We start from the raw sequence: 25483 nt of genomic DNA, 5'->3' as shown, positions 1-25483 counted from the left end.
AGAGGAATTTTGCCTTTGGCACTAAGAAGCTGATGTTAAGGTTGAAAGTCAGTATCTCTCACAGTGAAAGAGAGGAAAGGATAAATTGTTTCAGAAGGGTTTGTGTGTATTACAGTGTGTACTAGGGAATGCAAATGAACCAAACTACCCTGCACCTAAGGAAAGCAATCCCATTGCCTGCCCTCCCCCAACAAACACACACACACACACACACACACACACACACACCCCACGATTCGACCACTTCAGGATGGTTCTTGCTTTCTCTTAACTCAAGAAAAATTCTGAGAAATTACCAAGCTGCTCTCCTGACTGATGAAGGACTCTGGGTCTGAGGAATGCTTATGTGAGCCTGATATCCTTACAAGCAATCATCCTTGGAATCTTAGAACCATCCACGTTTTCCTGCTTCCTTTAAATGCAAAGTATCATGTCTGATTAAATTGTTTCTCAAATCATTTTGGTGATAATTATGTAGCTCATAAAATGAGTAAAAAAATAGGCAAGGAAATTACAGAAGCAAGCTTGGCACACAGGGTGAGAAGGCTGCAGGGAGAGGTGCGTAGAGCTTCATCTAGTAGTGTCTGACTGGAGGGCGAATCGAGAGAAGAATCATCTTCAAAACTTCAAGATGTAGGTCAGAGCAGGGTATCCTGAAGACCATTTCCAGAATTTTGCGTGAAAGGTTCTAGAAAGTTTCATTTGAAGACCCATCACCAGTTTATTCCCAAAGCAGGAAACCACTTGAGCACACATTCTCCAGAGATTCCTTGCTGATTAGAATTTTCCAAATCAGTTACTTGGGATCAAAGATTTTCAGCACTTTGTCTTTGACCTTTTAAATTTCAATAATTTCTTTACATATGCATTGAACTTTATGCTTATGATGTAGTGACAAGGGGGTAAACAGTAAAAAGTATTCTATTAGTAATGTGATATGATGCATCTATTGTATATGTAATGTCTAGTTTGATAAACTAATAAAAATCTAGTCTTTAAAAACTGGCTGGGTTGCTTAGTTGGTTGGAGCATCGTCTCATACACCAAAAGGTTGCAGGTTTGATTCCTGGTCAGGGCACATACCAAGTTGTAGGTTCAATCCTCAGTCAGGGCATGTACGGGAGGCAGCTCATCAATGTTTCTCTCTCACATCGAGGTTTCTCTCTCTCCCTTTCTCACTCTCTCTAAAATTAATAAACATATCCTAAGATGAGGATTAAAAAATAAGAAAAATTAAATTAAATTTAAAAGATACAACTTAATTCAAACACCAGACCTTTGAAAAGACTCTCAATCTTTCAATGAATTCCCTTTCCTCAGAAGTAAAAAAATGTGATAATGGTGCCTACAGTTTAGATGAAGCAAGAGAACTTCTATAAAAGCATTTTGTGCAGAACATGTTTAGATACTTCCTACCTTCTCTTGTAACCATGACCCTATGTGTATTTAGAGGAAGTGAGAATTCAGCCTCAAATATCCCTATAATATTATCAGGTCTTGTATAATTTCTGCATGCCATTCATTTTACCATTTGTTTAAAACCCAATTGCCTTAAAACACAATACTGAATTATTATTTTTAAAAATTGAGTTCTTTTAAAAACTGAGTTCTGTTTGCATAACTTTAGCAGATGGAAATACTGTTCACACTCTCCTTTTTATGGAAAATTGAAGATCCAAATACTAATAACATTGACAGGTCTAATAAAATATGAGTTGTTAATCAATCAATCAGTTGCAAGTGGTTTAACATGCTTTTCTAAGAATTTTCTAAATACTTTCTGTATGTGTGATTGATAGTGTTCTTAAAAACCAACCATTTGAGCCTTTTTGTTTACATACATCTGGACCTATATATAAATATAGATATGTCTATATTACATAGATATAATGAATTAACATTAATTTCAAACATTTAAAATTTAATAAAGTATTGCTTAATTTGTGATAATAGCTTGTTATTCTGTAAGGAGCTTGTTTAATACTATAATTATAGGCTCCTTTATATTTGGTTATTATTTAAAATATGTGAATGAATTTTTAAAATATTATGTTATAGGAAAGTGTTATGAAAGCTTTGAGTGTTTTATTTTCACAATTTGAAAAATTAATTTCTAGCATATTCTTATACTGGACATTTTGTCTTTTTTATTAGCCTGCTTGCTTTTCCCTATATATAGCAGCAAATAACTAATGCTAAACATCAGCTTTAAATTTATTGGGCTGGATTTAGGACTGATAAGGATCAGTCACACATTGGGTATTAGGTTAGAACATAGGATATCACCCTCTTTGTCTTGACATTACCAAAGATTTTGTTTTAAGACTTAAATTTTGTTTTTTGAGAATCACTGTTTTTGTTTTTTTATTGTATGTTTTTCATAAGACAAATGTTTAGAGCAGTTTTCAGTTTACAGCAAAATTGAGGAGAAGGTACAGAGATTTCCCATACACATACCTCCTGCCCCGACACATGTATAACCTCCCCTATTAGTAGTATCCCTCTCCAGAGTGGTAGATTCTTACAATTGATAAACTACATTGACATATCATTATCACCTAAAGTGCGTAGTTTACATTAGGACTCACTCTTGGTATCGTACATTCTATGAGTGCGGATGAATATATAACATCTATCCATCTCTGTAGTGTCGTGAGGAGTTTCTCTGCCCTCAAACTCCTCTGTGCTCTGTGTATTCTGCCCACTTCCTCCTAACCCCTGGCAATCACTGAACTTTTATGGTCCCACAGTTTTGCTTTTCCCAGAAAGTCATATAATTAGAATCGTACAGTATGTAGCCTTTCAGATTGGCTTCATTCACTTAGCAGTTCTTCCATATCTTTTCATGGCTTGCTAGCTCATTTCTTTTTAGCACTAAATAATATTTCATTGTTTGGATGTATTGGAGTTTTTTTTAACCATTCACCTGCTGAAAGACATCTTGGTCAATTTAAAGTTTTGGCAACTATTAATGAAGTTGCTATAAACACCTGAATGCAGGTGCTTATGTGGACGTAAGTTTTCAACTCCTTTGGGTAAATACTGAGGAGCACAATTGCATTGATAAGACCAATGATGTTTGAATTACAGCTGCAGATGCCCGTGGTGGAAAAAATCGCACCAGTGGTTCGGACGAAGAACAAGAAGGGATCAGTGCAATTAACCAGAATGTGGCACTCGCCATCGCTGGGAATAATTTTAATTTGAAGACAAATGGAACATTGCTATCTCCCTTGGTATGTTGCACATTTCTCTCATTTATTTTTTTGTTTTGTTTTGTTTTTTGTCTTTTCCCATCTTCTGATGGACTCATTCTTATATTCACCAACCAGAACCCACCATAGAGTAGGCAGTGAGATTTCTGCCTTCTTGCTCGATGCTAGAAGGAGCCACCATGAGGCTGACAGCTGTGGAGGGAAATGGTGCAGATGAGGTCCCTCGTGGTCAGGCAGGGTGCTGGCCACAGCAGGAGAAACTGAGATCAAATTTAGACAGTCTCAGTGGTGCCAAGTTCAAGGCTCAGAAAACCAGGAAAGAGGTGTACTTGGGAAATCTGAGATTATTGCAGATAATCAGTCTTGAGCTATGTTTATTCTGTGTATTTATTATTCACACTGTGTCTGCCTCCAATAAAAGATTGAAGGTTACTTGATAGAGCACTTCTTTAGCAAAGAACTTCAGCTTCTCTAGGTTCCCAGAGACCCTAAGTAGACATATTTGGCTCTGTCCTCATGCACAAACTGGGTTTAAAGAGGGGCTCTTCCTAGAATAAAACCTCTGATTCACTTGAGGTGTGATCTCTCTCCATTCCTTGATGATCTCTGACCATCCCTTTGTCAAGTTAGGTCTCCAGCTGATTTAACTGAGCGTTTCAGTGTAGCGTACATCTGCAGAGGACTCAACTTGGCTCTCTCCTGGGAAGGCAGCATCTAGACAACCTAACTCATCTTTGCTAGGTGACTTTCTTCTCTTTCCTCCAGCATCTAGTCACCACCACCACCACCCCCATGAGGGTTGGAGGGCTGGCAAGTAAGAAAAAGACATTTGAGAGTTGACCTCACTCATCTTATAGTTTGGAAAATACGGTGTTTTGTGACTTCCTCCACCTTTCTAATATCCATCGTAGCAAAGTTAGCTGCTTGAGGTGCTGTATGCTTTTACATTGTTATTTGACCTAAGGGCAAATGCCAGATGCCCAAAGCTCACCTATTAGGAGACATTCCCTGTGAAGTTCTATCTAAAGATTTCCTATCTTCTTATCACCCTACTCAGAAAAACTAAAGCTAAGTTCATTGCATACACCCTATCATTCCCATCAAACCCAACATTTCCCTCACATACTCACAAATACCTTGCTACAAATTCGCCACCATATTCCACTGGATATGAGCTACATCACAGGAACCAAGTGTTGATTTGATAAGTAGCAGAAAGTATGCCCCGCATTCTAAAACGAACTTTTGTGGCCAATGTATTAAAGCAAATAGGTTGAATCCCCACACCCACTCACCCGGGAAGACATAAATTGTGGTTAAAGTCACATTACAGAGGACTCCACTAAATTAGGGACTTGATTAATTTGTTGAGCATATTATACTTTAGACTCTGTGACAAAGAAGTTAAGTTTTGAATAGTTAGGGTATTTTTGGCACCTAGCCAGGCTAGTTCTCTGCTGGGGGACTCCACTTTAAGCTGACTAGTGTCCAGATTGAAGGAGAAGTACTTGGAGATCTTAGCAGCATGGGAGCCCCCCCTCTTGTCGTTGAGATTGGGGCAGGGGTGTCAGGTCCAGGGCAGACCACCTGACCACAGTGCTTCTGAGACACAGAGTGCCCGAAGTTATATGGCTAAAAGCCCAGGTCCAATACTGCCCCAGGTGAGCCTTTGGCTGAGCCGCCCAGCTCAAAGAACATGGCTTCCCCTGCCGGGAAAAGGCCGAGTCCCTGGAGACAGACTCCAGCCAAGTCAGAAGTACAGCTACAGTGTTCTAAGAGATCAACATCCCGTAAAACTTTCAATGTTTCTGCTGCTCAACTTCTTCCCCTGCGTTTTTCTCCCCATCTGCCACTTCCAGCCCTACAAGCATTACAACATGCTAAATGCCGACACAACCCGAAACCTCATGATCTGTTTCCTCTGGATCATGAAAAATGCAGACCAGAGCCTCATTAGGAAGTGGATTGCGGACCTGCCATCGATGCAGCTCAACAGGATTTTAGATCTCCTTTTCATCTGCGTTTCGTGTTTTGAGTACAAGGTAGGTGTGGGGTGGCTTTGTTTTGGACTAGCTCTTGTCTCCCAAGTTCCATCCTGTCTTATTACTGTCCCCCCCTTGTTTGGGCAAGGGAGGCATCAGTAATTTTTCTTATTTCCATATTAAAATCCATAACCTATTTGCATATCCATAACCTATCTAGATTCCACAGGGAAAGGATCCCTGACTTCTGTAACGAGAACTCCACTCCTGTTAACAGGATTTTAGCCATGCAATCCCCCAAAACAGTGTCTCTGTGTAGCACATGTCCAAAGTGGCCAGAGGGACCTTGGAGTGTGCTGTGTTGAGGGTTCTCCCATGGACATAGATCTCACCAACTAAATATCCCTCTGCCTCTGTCCTGTCCAGGGAAAGCCAAGTTCTGACAAAGTCAGCACCCAAGTCCTGCAGAAGTCAAGGGATGTCAAGGCCAGGCTGGAAGAGGCTTTGCTCCGCGGCGAAGGGGCCAGAGGGGAAATGATGCGGCGCCGGGTTCCAGGTGAGTTGGATACACCCTTCTCTGCTCTCTGTTAGAGATTTCCGCACCTTCTATGGGAAGGAATGTGCTCCTAACATGAGGAGACACTATCACTGTCTCCCGACGTTATGGTATTCTGGTATTCCGTGTATGACGTGTGTAATGTTAGCCCTGTATCTCTAAGGGAAAGCTGCTTTCCCAAGGTCACAGGAACCCCAGGCATGTCCCCAAGGGCATCTTCTGTTTAAAACTTGTCAGTGGTAAAAGATCACATTTAAGAACAAGGGTCACAGTGTGAGGCAAATGGTGTCTCTCAAGGCTGAAGCCTCTCCCTGGGGTAGTTGACTTACTGTCTCTGTGGCACATGGTCAATACACTGGATAGTTGTAGTTCCAAGATCATCTCCCCAAATCATTCGGGGCACTATTAGGATGGAACAGACCTCCCCAGTGCTCTCAGAGTGTCCAGTCCGCCAAAGACCCCACTAACCAGGAATGATCCCAAAGAGGCTGAGCTCACAGCTGTAGAATAGAGTGACATGCTCAGGTGCCCTCAGTCTTATTTACTGTGCTCAATGTAAAACGGTGACAGCTCACCTGATGCAATGGGACACAAAGGTTGGGGGCTTTTTCAGGGGTGGCTGGGCACCTTCACTTGACAGTCACTCTGTCCTTTTCAGTAACTCACTGAGAACCTCCAGAGTTTCACTGGAACCCTGTGTTCATGAGAAACATGTTCACCAATACCCCAGAAAGGCAGGGGTTCTTCTAAAGCTCTAGCTTAGCAATCAAAGAGCGAGCCAGCGCGGACAGGGACAAGGCTTTGTCTCCTACCAGCATCCAGCATGGGCTCTAATTAGCCCAAGAAGCAGTGCTGAGTCCTCTTAGCTGTCCTTGTTACAGAACTTCTGGTTATCTTGAGGGTTTCATGCTAATCAAATTCCTATCATGCATTTCTGAACTCCTAGGGAATGACCGATTTTCCTGCCTGAGTGAAAATTTGAGATGGAAGAAGGAGCAGACACATTGGCGGCAAGCTAATGAGAAGCTAGATAAGTGAGTCACTCGGCAACTCTGTGCTACTTTTACCTAAAGTTCCAAACTTTTTTTCCCAGGCTATTTGTATTACTACTTCCTTCCGAGGATAAGAAAATAAATCATAATCTGTGTAATTTCAGTTCGTCCAGGGACATGGTATAATCAAAGGTATAAGGAGTTATGATTTCCAGCTCTTAAACATTTATCACATTGATAAACATTTAAAGAAAACAAATATTTAGCAATCTCCGATAGCTTAACAAAAGCTGCTGATGGGGACAGCACAGGGGACCCAAGATCACGTCATTTCAATTTACATTTCCTCTCCAGAAATGTGCACAGATGTGTATTCAGGGGTATTTATATCAGCATTACATAATTATTTTTAAAAATTGGAAACATTCTAAATGCTCAAGAATAGAAAAATATGAGGTTGGCATTGAAATGTTTTGTTAATGACATGGGAAATGCTTATGATATAGTTAAGTAAACAAAAGTGGTATAGACACTTGATTTTAGAGTAGAATCTTAAGTTTCTAACTATATATAGTAAGTACATTTTTAAAATACTGGGAGGAAATTTACCAAAATACTAACAGTGGTTTTCTTTAGGTGGTTTTCTTTTTGAATAATTGATATTTTTTTCTTTATGCTTTCCTATATTTCCTACAATGGATATATTATTATGTATATTATCAGAAAAATATTATAAAGAATGAAAGAAGAAAAATCTTGCTTGGATTGAAATATATGAGATATATATGTGTGTGAGTGTGTGTGTGTGTGTGTGTGTGTGTGTGTGTGCAATAATCTGGATATATGAGAGCATAAAACTAAATATGTTGACTAGATAGCACATGTCTGCTATTCCCCTTAGCAGCAGGTAGCCTAATGAATCCCAGGGTTCACCGAGCAAAGCATTGCACAGCTGAAGGTACCCCCACCACACACTGAACAAGGTGTAGGAAGGGTATCCCTCCCGTGGTGAGTGAATTACCTATCACAAGGGAGTGGAAGGTAGGGCAGACTTGAGTAGCAATGTTATTTTATAAATAAATATGTTACTATTTTTGTTGTTGCCACAGAATGCATCATTTTGATCCACTTGTAGGACTTTTGGAGACCTAATTTATTTTAAAACATTAAAGAGATAAACACATTTTTATTATAGGTGTTACTTGGAATGCCCAGTTATTGGTCCTATTAATAACACTCATTTGCTTTGGGTATTTTATTCTTGCTCTACGTCCCCTGAACTGATTTATGAAATATTTGGTTCTGAGAGTCCGTAAGTTCCAGATCAGGCAATGACCAACAACAATAGAAGTTTTTTAGCCCTGACCAGTGTGGCTCAGTTGGTTGGGTGTGTCCCACAAACTGAAAGGTAGCAGTTAGATTCCTGGTCAGGACACATGCCTGGGTTGTGGGTTCGGTCCCCAGTCAGGGCGAGAGGCAACTCTTAGATGTTTCTCATGTCAGTGTTTCTCTCCCTCGCTTTCTCCCTCCCTCCTCACTTTCTAAAAATAAATAAATAAAATCTTAAAATAAATTTTTAAAACATGCATGCATTAGGTGATGCAGAACTGCATAGGTGGTTAGGACCTCTACTCTGAGATTAAAAGAAGAGTTTAATCAGGCATGTTTTGCTTGAACCGTGTAAATTGTTGTTTTGGGAAACCTTTCCCTTGTGCTTTAGAAACAACACCATATTGAGCCTTGCCAGGCTGGGTCCTCCAATCCTCTCTAAGCCAGTCCTCAGCCCCGAAATACCTGGTGGGCTGCTCACCGTCAGAGCTAACGATTCACCTCTGCAGATCTTCAGGGGTGGTGCCTTTTTTTTTTTTTTTTTTTTTTGCTTTTTCTCCTTTTTTCTTTCTTTTTTAAAAGAAACCATAGTAAAATTAAGCTGCTCAATTTAGAAAACTTTTTTGTAATTATGGTAGTGTTGTCTTGCACTGTTTTCTCTCAGATCACTTTTCAGTCCTTTTGGCACTGTTCCTTTCCGAGCAGTAATTTTCAGCCTGGGCTGTATGTTAGAACCACCCAGCAGCTTTTAAAGCTTCCAGTACCCAGATGTACCCATGCCCATTTAATTCAGAATCTCCAGTGGGGGGACCCAGCAATCAGGACTTGGCGAAACTCCCCAGGTGATTCTATTGTACAGTCATATTTGAGAACCATTATTTTAAAGGAATAGTTAATAGGCTTTTTAAAAACCAGATTAGTGGTGGTGATGGTTGCACAATATGAGTGTACTTAATACCACCAACTATACACTTAAAAATGGTTAATATGCTATATTTTATGTTACGTGTGTTCTACCATAACAAAAAATTTGGGGGGGGGGGGATGAATTAGGACACCCTAGACCTGCACCATCTGATATAGTAGCCATGGTAGTAATATAAGGGAAAAGTACACACCAGATTTTGAAGACTTAGTTTGAATAAAATCATGTAAAATATCTCATTAGTCAACCTTATATGGGGTTTAGAAGGCTTAGTACAAACAAAAGGATGTAAACTATCTCATCAGTAATTTTTGTAGTGATTATGCATTGACAATATTTTTGATATATTGAGTTAAATAAAATACATTATAATTAATTTCACCTGTTTCTTTTTGCCTTTTTGATTTTGGCTCCTGCAAAATAGAAAATGACATATGTGGTCCCCATTATGTTTCTGTTGACTAGTGTTGCTCTAAATCTAAGCCTATCAGTAAATTAATAAAAAGTATTATAGCTATTATATTTTGCTTATTTTACACAAATATCATCAATTGGAGAATGAGAAAAAATGTAAAGCAGCTAGGGACCCAAGAGCCTATACTAAGTGTGAAAACATTCAGAATTAAGGGAAATATTTACTCTGAGCTCTCAATGGCATGAACATCAGCACTGACCCCACTGATGGGTGAAAGAGTCTAAGAGCATCTGGTGATGCAGGTCCTAGACTTTGGAGCTTACATCGTGACACCCCAACCCCTGCACTAACATTTTGGCCACTGGGACATCTTGGGAAAGTCAATTCTTTACACTCCCCTTGCCTGGCAACTAAATTTTGGTGATACAAAATATCCCTTCCAGCTTCATTTGGATATTATGAGAATGGATGAACTAGTGCATAAAACACTCTGCATCCTTAAAATGAAAGCCAGTAGAGAAGGAGCACCAGGGAATTTCCCATTCTCTAGTGGGTAATAACCAGTCATGAACATCCTGTAGGATATTAGATGGCCCACCCCACAGGAATGCAATCATGCTTCCCATTAGAAAGGGGGAAAAGGCCCCCCCCTTGACTGTGCAACCCCAAGGTAGCCTCTGGGAAGTCAAGAGACTTGACTCTTCCCTGATCGGTTCTGAAGCATCACCCTTTCCTTGCCAAACTCACATCACACTCAGTCTCCCTCCCTCTAGTTTGTTGCAGAGGCTCGGATTTGGATATGGTTCTTAGGTAAGAAATGCAGGAATGGCCCTGAGGCTTTGTGCAGCAGCCTGACTGGCTAGCATAATTGCTAGTAGCAACCAATAATTGCCTTTCTATCCATCTTATTATTTCTGTAATTGTCATCATTATTTATAATAGTGGGGATGAGGACGGACTCAAGACTACCTAAAAAATCTTTTAACCAGACACTAATCACAAAAAGCACCCTACACTCCTTGGCCAGCTTGCTTTGTATTCACTCCCAGATTGACTATTTAGAAGATTTCTTTATGCCTTGTTGCGTGGATTGCTATCACTGGGATATAGCCAGGTCTGATATGTGCTTTAACTTGACCTCCTTTTTTATTTCTTAGAACAAAGGCAGAGTTAGATCAAGAAGCCTTGATCAGTGGCAATCTAGCTACAGAAGCAAATCTAATCATCCTGGACATGCAGGAAAACATTATCCAGGTGAGGACAACAAACACCCGATCTGCTCAGCATGACTATGTCCACTGAAATTTAATCAAGAATTCTTTAGAGAAACTTGTAGAAGAAATAAACATGACCCCTAAATGCCTTTTTAAAAAAGAAATGAAGTTAGGTGGTTTACATGTGTCCAAATAACAAATCCCAGAAATAAGGAACATTCTTTAGGCCTTTTTGACTTACTGGCACTTGGAATGAGTTAGATGCATTATAAACTGGACCCTTGTAGTTAAATCTGCCTGAGTGTATCAAGTTTATAATGGGACGGTGGGCTTATTGTGCAATATCTAGTTTAAGGATGGTAGCTAGGGGTTTTGTTTGTTTGTTTGTTTTTGTTTTGTTTTGTTTTTTGGTGGGTCAACTCCAGTTGAATTATGGTTGATGTCTGGTAGAGGAGCTTCGTTTATGACTGGATTAGATATTTTTTAAAAAGGTGTGTCTGTTTTGGACATAAATTAGTGAAGAGAAGTCATTTGTGCCATGAATTTGCCATCCCTGCTGTAGAAAAGTATAACATCAAATTACCAAGACATGTAGGTTATATTTGGTTTTTAGTTAACCTGGAAAATGAATCCTTTACATGTTTCCAATGAGAAATCATTAGAGTAGACCCAGTATTTGTTTGGGGGAGGAGTTTGAAGAAGAAAAATTGTTAAAACACAGTGGCACTTTAGGTGTCCAACTTTTAAGTTGTCTAAAATTAAGGTAATCATTGTATAAAAATACAGATCAAAAGTATGTGGTATCTTTGATAACTTAAATGCTTGGTATCCCATTACAAAATGTATTTGCAATTTTCAAAGAAAGCTGAAACTTGTCATTATCTTTGATTATTTTAATCTTACTGTAGCTGATAAACAAGCTCCTATTTAGAAACATCACTGCCACTAAGCAGCCCCTATTGTACTGGAGAGCCCACAGCTGTGTTTTGAAGCTCAAAGGAAAGCTGTGCCTTGTATACAAAGAAAAAACATTCCAAAAGCTTTTGCCCAGGATGGGGGGAGGCATGCCTTATAACTCTAGTTTAACAGCCCGGAATTAGGCATAAATCCCAAATCAATTAGGAGTTTGGGAATAAAAGCATTTGGAAATAGGTCTTCAGCTCTCGTGGTAATGGATATGTGTGGTGCTTTACGAAACTCTTATGATCTCAGATCCAGAGAAATGGGACTTCGGCATCCCTGTGCTAATTGTCAAAAGCGTCTGCTTGTGTCTTCACCACTCAGTCCACTGGCACAGCACCAGGGGTCAGTGATGCTGTTCTTCATTCTTCTGTTTCCCCAGGCAAGCTCGGCTCTGGACTGTAAAGACAGCCTGCTGGGAGGTGTTCTCAGGGTCCTGGTGAATTCCCTAAGCTGTGATCAGAGCACCACCTACCTGACTCACTGCTTTGCAACACTTCGTGCTCTCATTGCCAAGGTAAACACAGGTTGCTTGTTTTCTTACTTTTAATTAAGAGTTATGATTCTCATCTAGTTTCATACATCTCGCTGCAGGTGTACCAAAGCCCACAGAGAACTTGTATTAAGTGACACCACAGTAAAGGTCTTAAATCTCCCTAGAAAGAAAGCAGATGCACCGTGGAGAGGGAAAACAGGCTCTCACACTTGAACTGAGGGTGGAACTATAGAAATTCGGAATGGCCACTCACTGGAGACATCAGAGCACAAGTGCATTGAGCAACTTTGCCTTTTACTCTTTGTCTTTAATAGCTCATCTGAGTGAGACCAAAGTCCTATACATGACATCCATTAGTAAGTCTTACAAAATGTCATGTCATAAAATGACTAAAAGTTTAGAAATAAGTTTCTCTATCATAGCCTGAAGAATATAGATATTCCTTAAGTAAAATGGTTGAAGGCCATTCACATTCTCCCCCGTGTTTTGTAAATCTCAGTTGGTGCCTTCTATGTACATGGGATCTTTCCATTTAGAAAGTGAAATTCTGCTCTCCCCAAGCAGGCTCATTTTCTCTTTCTTAGTCACCAATAATTTTTAGGGAACCCAGTAATTCAGAATAATTCCTTAGAGTTGTGACTTGTCCAGTGAATGCAACCTGGCCAACAATGCAATTAATTATGCAGCCCTGTTATTTGTTGTGCAGTTCATAATTAAATCTTAAGTCAACTCCATCACTTCAATTCATCTTCTGACTCAGGTAGCTCATTATCTTTATGGAGCACTGTATTAACTCTTCTGGGCTTTTTGCTTGTCCAAGCAGACATTTGCGTATTTCAACAAGCACCGAGAAGGCCCATGAATGTGCCAAGCGATACCTAATAGCCCCTTATGTCTCTCCTAGTTCGGCGACTTACTGTTTGAGGAGGAGGTGGAGCAGTGTGCAGACCTGTGTCAGCGTGTGCTGCACCATTGCAGCAGCAGCATGGACGTCACCCGGAGCCAAGCCTGCGCCACCCTCTACCTCCTCATGAGATTCAGTTTTGGAGCCACCAGTGTAAGAGCTTGGACCAGCTGGGTGACCCAGAATCAATAGAGAAAGTCAATGTGAAGCACTGGTTGAGGAAACGTTGTCAGAGTTGCAATTTACTCCTTCCTGTGTGAAGAAACAATAGAGTATGCAGATGGATAGCAGCCTTTGTTTGAACTTGCATCCAGAAGTAAACATCAAAACTGATGAATGCAGTGGTTGCCACGTGTGTGTCAAAAAATGAATATATGTAGATTAAAAGTTGTCATCTGTGGGGAAAAAATACAGCAGGCAGGTTAAGAATTCTAAAGAGTTTGTCCTATTTATAAATTTTGACTAACGTGTTCCATAATAACCTGTAGAAGATGATTTTATCATCCACACCTGAGTTTTCATTGAAGTTTAGGAGTCTTCGGAGTTGTTCTATTGCAAAAGACTCAACTTTTGCTTTAGCTTGTCTAGATATTGATATGTTCTTTTGCAATTCACATTTGTGGTCACATTAATGAGCATGCTCAAGGGACCTTTAGATCAGTCATATTTTTACATGGGCCTGAAAGGAAAGGAGCAACAAAAAGTCACTGCCTACCCAGAGTCCAGAATCTCAGAAATCCTGGCCATGGAGATCCTGTTCCTCTTTGCAGTTTAATTAAAGTTCCAAGCACAAAAATCTTAGCACAAAAGGGGACATCCTGTGACCCAACTTCATAGGAAACTTCTAGCTTAGCAGCAGGGAGGCTGCTCAGCCCCCAATGAAAGTATAAAGGGAGCTGATAGACTTATCTCAGCGCAATATCCCTTTAAACTCTTAAACAAAATGAATCTTATACAGCGTACACCTCACATTTCATCGAGGGAAGAGGGATCATTTAAACTGCATAAAAGAAACATTGGAGAGTTATTAGTGCCTGTCTCTATTGCCTTCAATTATCTACCAGCTGAGTGCCTCTTATTTGTTCCTTATGCAGAACTTTGCAAGAGTAAAGATGCAAGTAACCATGTCTCTGGCCTCTCTGGTGGGTAAAGCACCAGACTTTAACGAGGAGCACCTGAGAAAATCCTTGAGGACAATTTTGGCCTATGCAGAAGAGGACAAGGCAATGCAGACGACACCTTTCCCTCCCCAGGTAGACTCAGGAGCATACCTTGTTTCATGCATGGGCTGGGGATCAACCAATAATAAATATATATATATATATATATATGTATCTATGAGTATGTATATGTATGTGTGTGTATATATGTATATATCCACATGCCACAATATACTTATATATAAAATATATAGATATATAGTTATATATAAAATATATAATTACATATGCATATACATTTTATATATATATAATGTGGAAGCTAAGCTGAAGTCCTAAGCTACCTTCTACTTGGTATAAAAAGCCCTGATGTTCCACATTACAATTTAGGGCTTTTCAAGTTGCAAACTTGTTCAAACTAATTCTCGTTTTTAAGTAATCAAGAGGGAAAAATAGTATTAAGGATTCAGGGCTAATTCCTGGATCCTAAGGGCCAATTCACATCCAGGCCTCCGAGGCACCTGGACCTGTAAAGATGGAGGCCACAGGGGGTCTCGTCTAGACTCCCTTCCACTCAAACTCTTGACTCTTAGAGAAGCCTGCTACTTGCTGCCCTGTGCACTTTCATTGAATCCTAACTCGTTACCCTGGACTACAGACAAAGTAAAGGTTATTTAGGGGTTGTACACTCACCTTTTCGCAGGTAGAAGAACTTCTCTGCAATCTGAATAGCATCTTATATGACACGGTGAAAATGAGGGAATTTCAAGAAGATCCTGAGATGCTTATGGATCTCATGTACAGGTAAACTTCTCTGATAAAAGCAAGAGGGGGTCATTTGTGGGTCTAGGGTTTGTCACTGTGGAGTTCTTATTATGTAATTATCATGGGCTGTGTGGGCACACTGTTTTGGATTACCTCCAAAATTGTATATAGAAATCGGTAGAAATTAATCATTCAAAGTAAGCTGATTCAAGTACAAATCATCAGAAAGATCGCTCTAATTTAAAGTAAGATACCTATTTTATAACATTGGAGTGACAGAAAAGAACTATCAACTGTTATATGAATTATTTCCTATGTGATTTTTTTACTATTCTAATAAAACATGTACAGTTTTATTTAAAAATCATATTTTACTCTGTAGTTTAAAATTTTGCCTTACATTCCTTCTTCAGGAGACACCACTTATAGAAGCAAATCATTTGGATATGATGGAATTAAAGTGGTGGTACTTTTGTCTCTTGTTATTTTGAGAGAAGGAAAGAAAAGAAAACTGCTAGAGATCCATTGAAATAGATATAAATTGCCCTGGCTGGTGTTTCAGTGGGTTGAGCACCAGCCTGCAAACCAGAAGGTCTCCAGTCTGATTCCCAGTCAGGGCACATGCCTGGGTTATGGGCCAGGTCCCCAGTTGAGGGTGTGTGAGAGGCAACCAATCGATGTTTCTCTCCCTCTCTTTCTCCTTCCCTTACCCTCTAAAATAAATATGTAAATAAACAAACAAATAAATAAATAAGACCTTTAAACAATAAATTAAATTAAATAGATATTTTATCAGGTCTTCCCCCCACCCCATAAAGCTTTAATTAAATACTATTTCTTGGAGTCCAGAACACCTTAGACCTGGAATGAAAACTGGTGGACTGATAAGTGTTGGCTTTTTCTCTTGTATTCTGAATGTGTAGGCAAAACTCTTGGGGAAAAAATTCTTAGAAGAACAGTGGCCATACACAGAAGAAAAGCAGTGCCATTAAGCAGTTGTCCTTGACACTCTCTCACTCTGTTTTCAGAATTGCCAAGAGTTACCAGACATCTCCGGATCTGCGGCTGACCTGGCTCCAAAACATGGCAGAGAAACACACCAAGAAGAAGTGCTACACGGAGGCCGCCATGTGCCTGGTGCACGCCGCTGCCTTGGTGGCCGAATACCTGAGCATGCTGGAGGATCACAGCTACCTGCCCGTGGGCAGCGTCAGCTTCCAGGTGGGGGCAAGTTCAGCTTTTCCTTTAGAGCCGTGGTTCTCAACTGGGCATGGTTTTGCCCCGCAGTCTAGAAGGCATATGGCAATGTCTGGAAACATTTTTGGTATGGCAATGTCTGGAAACATTTTTGGATGTTACCACTGAGGATTTGAGGGTAGATGTTCATGGCATCTAATAGGTATAAACTAGGGATGCTGCTAAACATTCTAAATACAATGCTTAGGACAGCTCCCACCTCAAAGAATTATCTGGCCCCAGATATCAATAGTGTCAAGGTTGAAAAACCTGCTTTAGTATATTATATTTGCCTCTTCTCAGTGCTGTACCATCTTGGTTTATTTTTTAAATTATTGATTACAATAAATGTAGAGTTGATAGGCACTTTAGACATTCCCAAACATTTCACATCCGTGATTTCATTTGACCTCCCCACCCACCTGTGAAGCAGGCAGATAGAGAAGGTGTTACTGCTCCCACTTCACAGATAAAGAAACCGAAAACAATTTTTCTCAGGTTATTTAAACTTTTCTAAGACTTGTCAACCATGAGAGTATTTTCCAAACATTGGAGAAATGATCTTCCTCGTGGCCCATTCCTTGGATTACACTTCCCAGCTCTATAGTATCCCACTCCCTAATCCTAAAATCAAGGAAGAACCAAATTGATGTGGGAAAGGGAGAAGGGGACGGGTAAGCTGAATATTACCCAGAGTTTGCAAAGGGAATTTGTTTGCCCGGCCTCAACACTGGTTCAGGCTGGAATGCTAAGTAGCCACTGGGACTGTTTTTACTAAATAGTTTAACACAGTATTTAGAGGGAAAATAAAAGTGTTAAAGTGTTACAAGTACTGTTTTTTTTTTTTAAGAGACATCATCTGTAGGAATGACCAACCCTAAAACCATGAACAATATAGTATGTACAGTAAATGAACCCTTTCCAAGACAGACTCACAAAGTCATTTACACATGTTTGTATTATTCTTATTAGAATTTGCATAACTCGTTTTATAAAAGGCTTTATTCTCATTATTGTTCTTCAAGGCAGTTTTGTGATGCTGTGTGAAGCAGAGAGAGAGGGCAATTGAAAGTAGGTTTCACAGGTTTAGAAAGTAAATCACTGACTCCACTGCTGTTTGAGCCAGGAGCTTCTGATTTCCCAGAACACCGTTCACCTTCCACATTGGGACTACCTCATACTGTTAACTCTTTCCTTATGGTTTCCAATAACAAAAATGTCTAATGTTTTCATTCTCAGCAAATAAATTTTATTCTCAATTCAAAAAGATTTCTTATAAAAGCCACAAATTAAATTCTCATCCAAAAAACATAAAAATATCACATTGGTTTTGTATCTGCTTCTTGCATCAAATTTATTTTGGACATTTGTTATTATTAAGGGTAAATATTATAAGTGCTAGTCTTTCATTATCCAGAAAAATCTTTAGGTTTATCACTTAGCTTCGTCCTATTTCCTTGTTTCATTAACTGAACTATTATTATTGTCTTATGCTTTTTCCAGTTATTCTATTTTATTTGATATCTATCATATTAATAATTATTAAACCTTACAATTCTAATTTTACCTAGGATTCAGTTTATTTATTTATACTGAGTCATGCCAAGGTGAGCTAGAATAGGTATTCTAGAACCTACAGAAAACTCTACATTGTCCATGCATGGGAGCGCATATAGCTCTACTTTTTCATATATTTTATCCATTCATTCTTTCTTTTAGGTAATATATATTAAGCACCTATTCTGTCCTCATGAACTTTACATTCTAGCCAGGGAAAGTGACATCATATAACTATTTCATTCCTTATTCAATTATAATTACGATAAAAGCTATAATAAAGATGCTGTGAGTGTTTATAATGTGACCCAGCCTGGAGTTCAAGGGAAGCTCAGAAGGACAAGGAAGGCAAAGGGGAAGGCAGAAGGAAGTGTGAAGTGGGAAGTCTTCATGATTCACAGAACATGGTGAGTTAGGTGTTCTTAGCTACAGAAGACAGGCCAACTTATGTTAATGCTTATGAGCTAATTCTCTTTTCTCTTAAATGAGACATACCAAATCCATTTGGAAATATATGCTTTCAAGGGACAAAACACCTAACCGAGAATGACCAGAGGTAAAAATGGAATTTATCTGCTTGCATGAGGGAGGTGAGCCTGGAGTAGCACCTGCCAAACTAGACCTATGGGCCCAAACTATGTCATCACACCTCAGTGTCAACACCATTTCCTGTATTTGCTTTCTGTTATGTTGGTTTCATTCTGCAGAGGTTTCCCACACTCATTGAGAAAGATTTAGGCTTATATCTTCTCATGTTCAAGGCCAGGAGAATAGACAGGTGCCTCAAATTTTTTATAGTGGCTCCTGAGAAAGTCTCAGTGCATCTCATTGGTTCTGATGGGATCATGTGCTCATGCCTGAACCAATCATAATGGCCAGAGAAATGGAATGAGAAATGAAATGGGCTGGGCCAGAGTTGAGGTCCACAATTGGAGTTATGGATGATTCCCCAGGAGGGTTTACTTTATAGAAGGATAAAAGCATTCTGGCAGCATTAATAACAGATGTTCAGTATTGAGTTCTTAAATGCTTTGTGCTTTAGTTTTCAACCTTGTTCTGCTCCAATAAAATTGAATTTTTGGAAAAGAATTATAAACTGGAGATAAGAAATCTGTGAAAAGAAAATAACTTCGAGGCCACTGAATTCCAAGAAACTGAGATCACTGAAATTCTATGCCCCCGAGTATAATATTTACTCCACAAATGTAGATATGGATACATTCTCAGAGACTGCTGTTACTTTTACCTCCTAATTCTGAAGCCAGGAAAGTCTGACCAGAATCTTTTTCCTATGACTATAGCTAGCGAAACTACTTAATCTCAAATCTGTTCCTCTGCATGTAGAAAATTGCATACAATTTTAATAGTATTTGTTTTTTGGGATAGTGTCTTTCAAATGCATCTTTTAGACTTTCTGTTATCTCGAATTCCGAAATATCATTACAGAAAGACCACATTCGGAAGAAAGACTGGCCACAAAAGATTCTGAAAGCCTCCTATATTCCTAAAAACTACATTACAGTATTGGATGTGAAGATATAGGACCATAACAACTGTCTTTTCCTCAATTGCTCAGGTTGATTCACTTGATCCTGCTAGCCAGGCTAGGAGGCAGAGTTTTACTTTAAAAACCAACACTGGTCTATTGATAGTGGCTGACTAGAGTATACGCTGAGAAGACTTTTGAGCCTATATCTAAGCTTCAGGGGAAAGAGTGCTATAATTGATTAGTTATGTCTGCCATGAGTGCAGGAATAGGAAAGAATGATATGCATGCTATTTGCAATTTCTTTAGCTGGAAGGGTTTCCCATTTCTTCTATGCTCTATATACATTTCTTCCATAGCTGTGAGGCAGGTTGAAGAAAATGACTCTTGACCTGTCAACAGTATGAAGAAGTCACTGCCAGGGCCAGAGCTGGGTGAGGCAAGTGAGACGCATAAGGCAGAGAGTTTAAGGAAGCGTCCTCAGGGTCGGGCAGCTTCACAGTCAGCACTCACTCAGCCCTGAGAGGAAGTGCTGCCCTGGGTTTCTCTGTGGTTCCCCCTCGCCCCAGCCTCGATCACTGCATTCTCTGCTAGAGACTTTAAACTCTACTGTTTGTATAAAGGAAAAGTATGCAGGCAGTAACAAAATGCTGAGGGGCAGGGAGAATAACTGCTACCTTACCATAAAAATTTCCATAAAGGAGACATTCTAATTTGCTACTGGCATATAATATCGTGGCTATTCATCTAAAAGTCAAGTCAGTAGTAGCAACATTCTTCAGAAAAACACCCTGAAGAATAAGAGGTTCACTCAGCTGGTGCAACAAGGAATCTAGTCAACTGTTACTTAGCCTTTGCTTTTTAAAAACTATGACCCCAGCTGCATGTCCCTTATGGTCGTTTCACTAAACTAACTCAACTGTTTTTACATTGAGGTAAGTATCTTTCGTATATCTCCTAATGGTTATTTAAAAAAGAGAATTGTGGGTTCTGAAGACCAGTTGCTCATATGTCCTTTCAGAATGAATGGCAGCGAGGGGCTCTTCCTGGTGGAATTACAGGCCTGTATACTCCCAGGCTTGCTGCAGTCTTTGCATGTGGCTCTCATTCCTGCATTTTGGATTTCTGTGGTGCCTCTTGTTAGTCTGGCTTCCCTGTTCTCTGAGCTTATACTGTGATCTATTTCAGAATATTTCTTCCAACGTGCTGGAGGAATCTGCCGTCTCTGAAGACACCCTGTCACCTGACGAGGATGGCGTGTGCTCCGGCCGGTACTTTACCGAGAGCGGCCTGGTGGGCCTCCTGGAGCAGGCAGCCGAGCTGTTCAGCACGGTGTGTGCACACAGCAGGTCCCAGAGCCCGGCCTTCATGCTTGGGCTGAGCTCCTGGTACTGTGAATGTGGCCTTAATGGCCAAGTGGGTCCCACTTCAAGACAACACATGCAGGGGTGTTGCAGGGGAGGGGATGGTCAGGAGATCTTTGATGGATGCAAATTGCATCAGCTCTCGAAGGAGGTGAGAATGCCTTTCATCGCTGCAACAGTCTGGCTTTCACTGCATGCTCATTGGCTGGGCAGCAGTTTCACAGTATTATTCCTTTTAATGGGGGTGGAAACGAAGCCGCAGAGCGGTGAAATGGCTTGCCCACGGTTACACAATAAATGATGAGGCGTGTTCTCATAGAGAAAAGCATTAGGGTGGCGCCACTGGGAGGAGAGGGAAGGAATAGATGGGCAGCGTCTTTCTTCCTAACAACTGACTCATCCTCAGGATCACCACAGACCAGGTCCCGCTCACAGGGAGGTGGGAGCAGAAGCCACGGAGACTCCTCTCATTAGCCTTATCTGGGTCTACCCACTCCTAATAAGAGAAAATACATATAGATTAAATAAGCGATTTTTAACTTTTTTCACATTGTGGCACACACAAACTAATGACTAAAATTCTGCGGCACACCAAAAATATATTTTTTGCCGATCTGACCGAAGAAAAAAGAGGTATAATTTTGATCCTTTCACACCAGATGGCTACTGTTCCATTGGCTGTTGTCACTTTTTATTTGACAATCTAAGGAAAAAGAGGTCAGTGCCTCTCACTAAATAGTCAGGTACTGCATGTTTTTAAAGTTTTCCCGTGTGCCTGCCATGGCAAACTGGTTGAAAATCACTGAATCATTGAGATTCAGAGCAAGGGAGAAAGTCTCTTGTTAGTTTCATTTTAATAATCTCCCTCTTCTTTCAAATTTTAAACCAAGTAAATATTTACTTCTTCACTATATTTAGATGGTCCAGTTTTGTTTTCATTTTCACACTTTTCTTTCTTTCCTACTTTTCAATTCCAACTTTCCAACCTACAAACCTCTATGTATTTTAATTATTGTTTTAACTATCTTCTTGCTTCTTCTTTTTTTTTTCTTTCCTGATTTCCTTTTCAGGATTCAGAAAAAGTCCAAAATACTCCTACTGATATTTTTCCTGAAATTTAAGAAAACAAACTATTAGAATCCTACTAACTCCTTTCAGGCTTATATTGAATATCTGGTCATCAGTGGAACCCTGATTACATTTATATATGCTAAATCTGCCCTTATTCCCATCTCTTATCCTTCTTTTTTCTTTATGAAAATTCTTTTCCCTGCTTAACATCTTCAGACACAGCCTTTTGGTATGTGCAGTTTGAGTGCTGCAACCATCCCAAAGACACTCAGATGTCACTCCTGTTCTGTAAAATGTTGTGGTGCCAATGATAAACACATTCTCTAGTGCATAATGAACTGTGGTGGATTTTCTTAAGTTTTCAGGGATTAAATTCTCTACGATTTTCTTCTCTTTCCAAGGGTGGATTGTATGAGACAGTTAATGAGGTCTATAAGCTGGTCATCCCCATCCTAGAAGCACATCGAGACTTCCGGAAGCTGACCTCCACTCATGACAAGCTGCAGAAGGCCTTTGACAGCATCATTAGCAAGGTAGCTGGGGATGCTTGCCAACACTGTTACCTGGCAGCAGGTGACCCTGTCCCAGAGTTGCTTAGCCCTCCATCCTCTCTGGGGAATGATTTACCTTGAGCGCATCATTACTGTGCTCTCAGCTACCAAACAGAAAAGGGCTGGGAACAGACAGGAGGACTGACCCCAATTCAGAGTATGAAAGGAGGCAGCTTGAATTACTTTACAAGCAGGAAAAATGAGAATCTTTTAAACTCATTTAAAAGAAGTCCTAGAAATTTTTCATGGGATTTCTTTTGTTATTATTTCCAAAATTCATTCCATAAACATTAAGTTTTTTAAGGAGTGACTTCTTTTATATTTTCCATAGGGATAAAATGCTTTATAACACAATAAGAAAAGACTCCTGTCCTTTGCAATACAACGGATCCTCATAAATTACATAACTAAGGGGAGCTTTCCTTATTTTGTTCATTAGGGTCATAAGAGGATGTTTGGAACCTACTTCCGAGTTGGTTTCTATGGATCCAAATTTGGGGATTTGGATGAACAAGAATTTGTTTACAAGGAGCCTGCAATTACCAAGCTTCCTGAGATCTCTCATAGACTAGAGGTAAGAAAAGAGACTCTGTGCTTAACATTGTACATTTTACGAAAAAAAAAAAAGGTTAGAGTTGATCATTACAAAAAACAAAGGGTCATGGATTCATCTTTGATCTATATATAAATTTTTCTACATTGCATATAGAAAATGAACATACTAGGTGAGATCATGAGATACAGCAAAATTTGGATAGTTTTCTCCTAAGATTATGCGTACAGTTGTCAAAGTTTGTAAATTTATAGGGTGACTATTTTCAAGACTATCCAAAAATTCAATCAAAGTCATGTGTTTTCTTGTAACCCTTACCAAATTTTAGTAATAGTTTTTCAGGTTGAAGATCACCTTGACTTAGAAGTCATGTGGCCAGATTACTGAATTATCCTTTGAAAATGCTGTGGGCATCATTTTGCTGTCATTGGACAACACCTCCCACTGCTTACACAGAGATGCTCACAATAGCCCCACCATGGGCTGTGGCATAGCAAGCTTTCCCTGCTGATCCCAAGAGAGCCCCGTTTTGGATAATAAGAGGCAGTATCCCAACCCATGGGCTGGCAGCCCAAGTTCAGCCTGCCATTTACATTTGATGTATAAGGTAGTGGGAGGGAGCAACGTGTCCCTGGAGGAAAGGCTGAAGAAAAAGGGAAACAGCATGAAGAGAAATAAGAAAAAAGGAAGCAGACATTGAAAGAGCCAAGCACGTAGAACTTTGGAGGAAAGTCAAGGGGTAACCCCCAAACAAAACCCTCTCAGGGTGAATAACTGGGTTCCCCCGATCTACTCACAACAATTAACTGGAGATTTACTCCTTATGCTTTCTTGCTCTTGCTTTAAATTTATGCCCTACCATGGCTCTAAAACTTAAAACACTTTTGTTGCCAAATTTCTTCTTATACTACCTTTCATGCCAGATAAAACAAAGGACTTTAATCCTTACTTTATTCAAAGAAGCAGTGACCCAGAATGGTTGGGTGACTTGCCCAAAGTCATTGAGCTCATGCGAAGACCTAGCGATTGACCCCAGGAACTCTTGGGTTCTTAATATGTTTCCCCACTTAGGACTAGAAGTACATATTTTGTCTTCTTCTGCACTGTGGTTTGTCACATTATGGAAAGCCTAGTGAACTCCAAGTCCCGAGGATACAACAGGCAAGAAGTAAATAGTGCCATACCCCTGGAGCTACTTCCGGAGTTATGATGATGCTGGTTGAATGAGAGGTAAAGTATACATACTGTAGGGAAGCATGTATCAGTTTGCAATGTTAGACTTCCTTATATTTTTATTTTTGTCTCAGGAAATGCTGAACTTGCCTCATTAGGTCAGAGGGACTTTCAGTAATCAAGGAGCAAATTCTCCCTCACACTTGTTCCAACCTTATTCCACTCTGAGAAATAAAGAGTTGCAATACATTAAAATAACCTTTATAATATGTTGATTTCTCTTGCCTAGGGATTTTATAGTCAATGTTTTGGTGCAGAATTTGTAGAAGTAATAAAAGACTCTGCTCCTGTGGACAAAACCAAGTTGGATCCTAATAAGGTATGGGGAAATTTGCAAAAAATAACCATCAGGCTCTGATTCCCTTTGTTCTACCCCAAGAAAATAAAATGACCTCCTCTGTTGGACTCTCCAAGTCATTTCAATGCAGCCAAATTTTTCTGTCTAGGGTTCAACTAGTATTTAGTTAGATCTTTAAAAAATAGCCCTAGCTGGTGTGAATCAGTTGGCTGGAGTGTAGACCCATAAACAAAAAGGTTGCAGGTTTGATTCCTGGTCAGGGCACATGTTCAGGTTGTGGGTTGGGTCCACAGTTGAGGCGCGCACGAGAGGCAACCAATCAAGGGTTCTCTCTCCCATCAGTGTGTGTGTATGTGTGTGTGTGTCCCTTCGTCTCCCTTCTTTCCCCCTCTGAGCATGTCCTTGGTGAGGATTTAAAAAAGTACTTAAAGGTAGGAATCATATTAAGCTACTATTTATTAAACACCCACTGTGTACCTAGAACTACATTAGGCCCTACATACATTGTTTCATTCTCTAGCAGCCCTTTGAAGTAGGTGGTGTTATTCCTACTTTATAGATGAGAGAACTGAGGTATGGAATGGTGAAGCAACTTGCCACAATCACTCACCTGCCAAAGCCAGCACTCAGACTCAGGGGTCTGTCATTCTCAAAACCATACTCTTACTCACTGTTCCTTCCTGCCTTTCTGTAAAAGCTTTGAACTGTCCATTTAAAACATGTTAAAAAGTTGCAGCCTTCTCTCTGAAAGCTTTTTTAGGCTGCAGGTGTTCCTTCCAGGCAAGCGCAGGGTTACTGTGCTATTGGGGAATGATGCCAAGGGCTTGGAGTTCAGTTTCCTCACTTCTCACGCGAGGGTCTGTCCTGTCTCATCCCTAACCGGAGTGAGGTCCCACACCACCCGTTACAGGCTCAGTCCCCTACAAGCCTGCTCTCACTTCAGACACCAGCCTCAGGCAGGACCCCAGGTTACCTGCACTTCTGACCAGGTGGCTACCGATTTGGAGATTCCTGCTTCACCCCTCAGATTAGATAATTCACTAGAATGATGCGGAACACAGAAAAGTGCTATACTGACAATTACAGTTTTACAGTAAAGGGTTCACAGGGCAAGTCTGAGAAGGAGCCCAGAGCTTCTACGCCCTCTCCTGTGGAATCCAGGCACATCACCCTCCCAGCAGGTCAGTGTGTTCACCACCAGGAAGCTCCTCTGAGCCTTGG

The 25483-nt window shown here is 40.2% G+C and overlaps 1 protein-coding gene across 1 annotated transcript in view; it reads left to right on the top strand.

The window, feature by feature from the left end:
* DOCK8 (dedicator of cytokinesis 8) overlaps positions 1–25483 on the top strand; it is a 206887-nt gene that overhangs the window by 162777 nt on the left and 18627 nt on the right. Inside the window, exons 30-43 of the mRNA XM_090274147.1 lie at positions 3091–3236; positions 5075–5257; positions 5624–5753; positions 6700–6787; positions 10572–10668; positions 11971–12105; positions 12989–13141; positions 14083–14241; positions 14852–14952; positions 15942–16134; positions 20381–20524; positions 22029–22160; positions 22618–22752; positions 24194–24283. Of these exons, the coding sequence (XP_090130273.1) occupies positions 3091–3236; positions 5075–5257; positions 5624–5753; positions 6700–6787; positions 10572–10668; positions 11971–12105; positions 12989–13141; positions 14083–14241; positions 14852–14952; positions 15942–16134; positions 20381–20524; positions 22029–22160; positions 22618–22752; positions 24194–24283 (1886 nt within the window). The remainder of the gene's footprint in view (positions 1–3090; positions 3237–5074; positions 5258–5623; positions 5754–6699; positions 6788–10571; positions 10669–11970; positions 12106–12988; positions 13142–14082; positions 14242–14851; positions 14953–15941; positions 16135–20380; positions 20525–22028; positions 22161–22617; positions 22753–24193; positions 24284–25483) is intronic.

The sequence above is a fragment of the Furipterus horrens genome, unplaced genomic scaffold, assembly GCF_987537825.1.
Source record: "Furipterus horrens unplaced genomic scaffold, mFurHor1.1.pri manual_scaffold_4, whole genome shotgun sequence".
Taxonomy (NCBI): domain Eukaryota; kingdom Metazoa; phylum Chordata; class Mammalia; order Chiroptera; family Furipteridae; genus Furipterus; species Furipterus horrens.
Note: the sequence above shows the minus strand (reverse complement) of the source record. Positions and strands in the feature narration are given on the sequence as shown.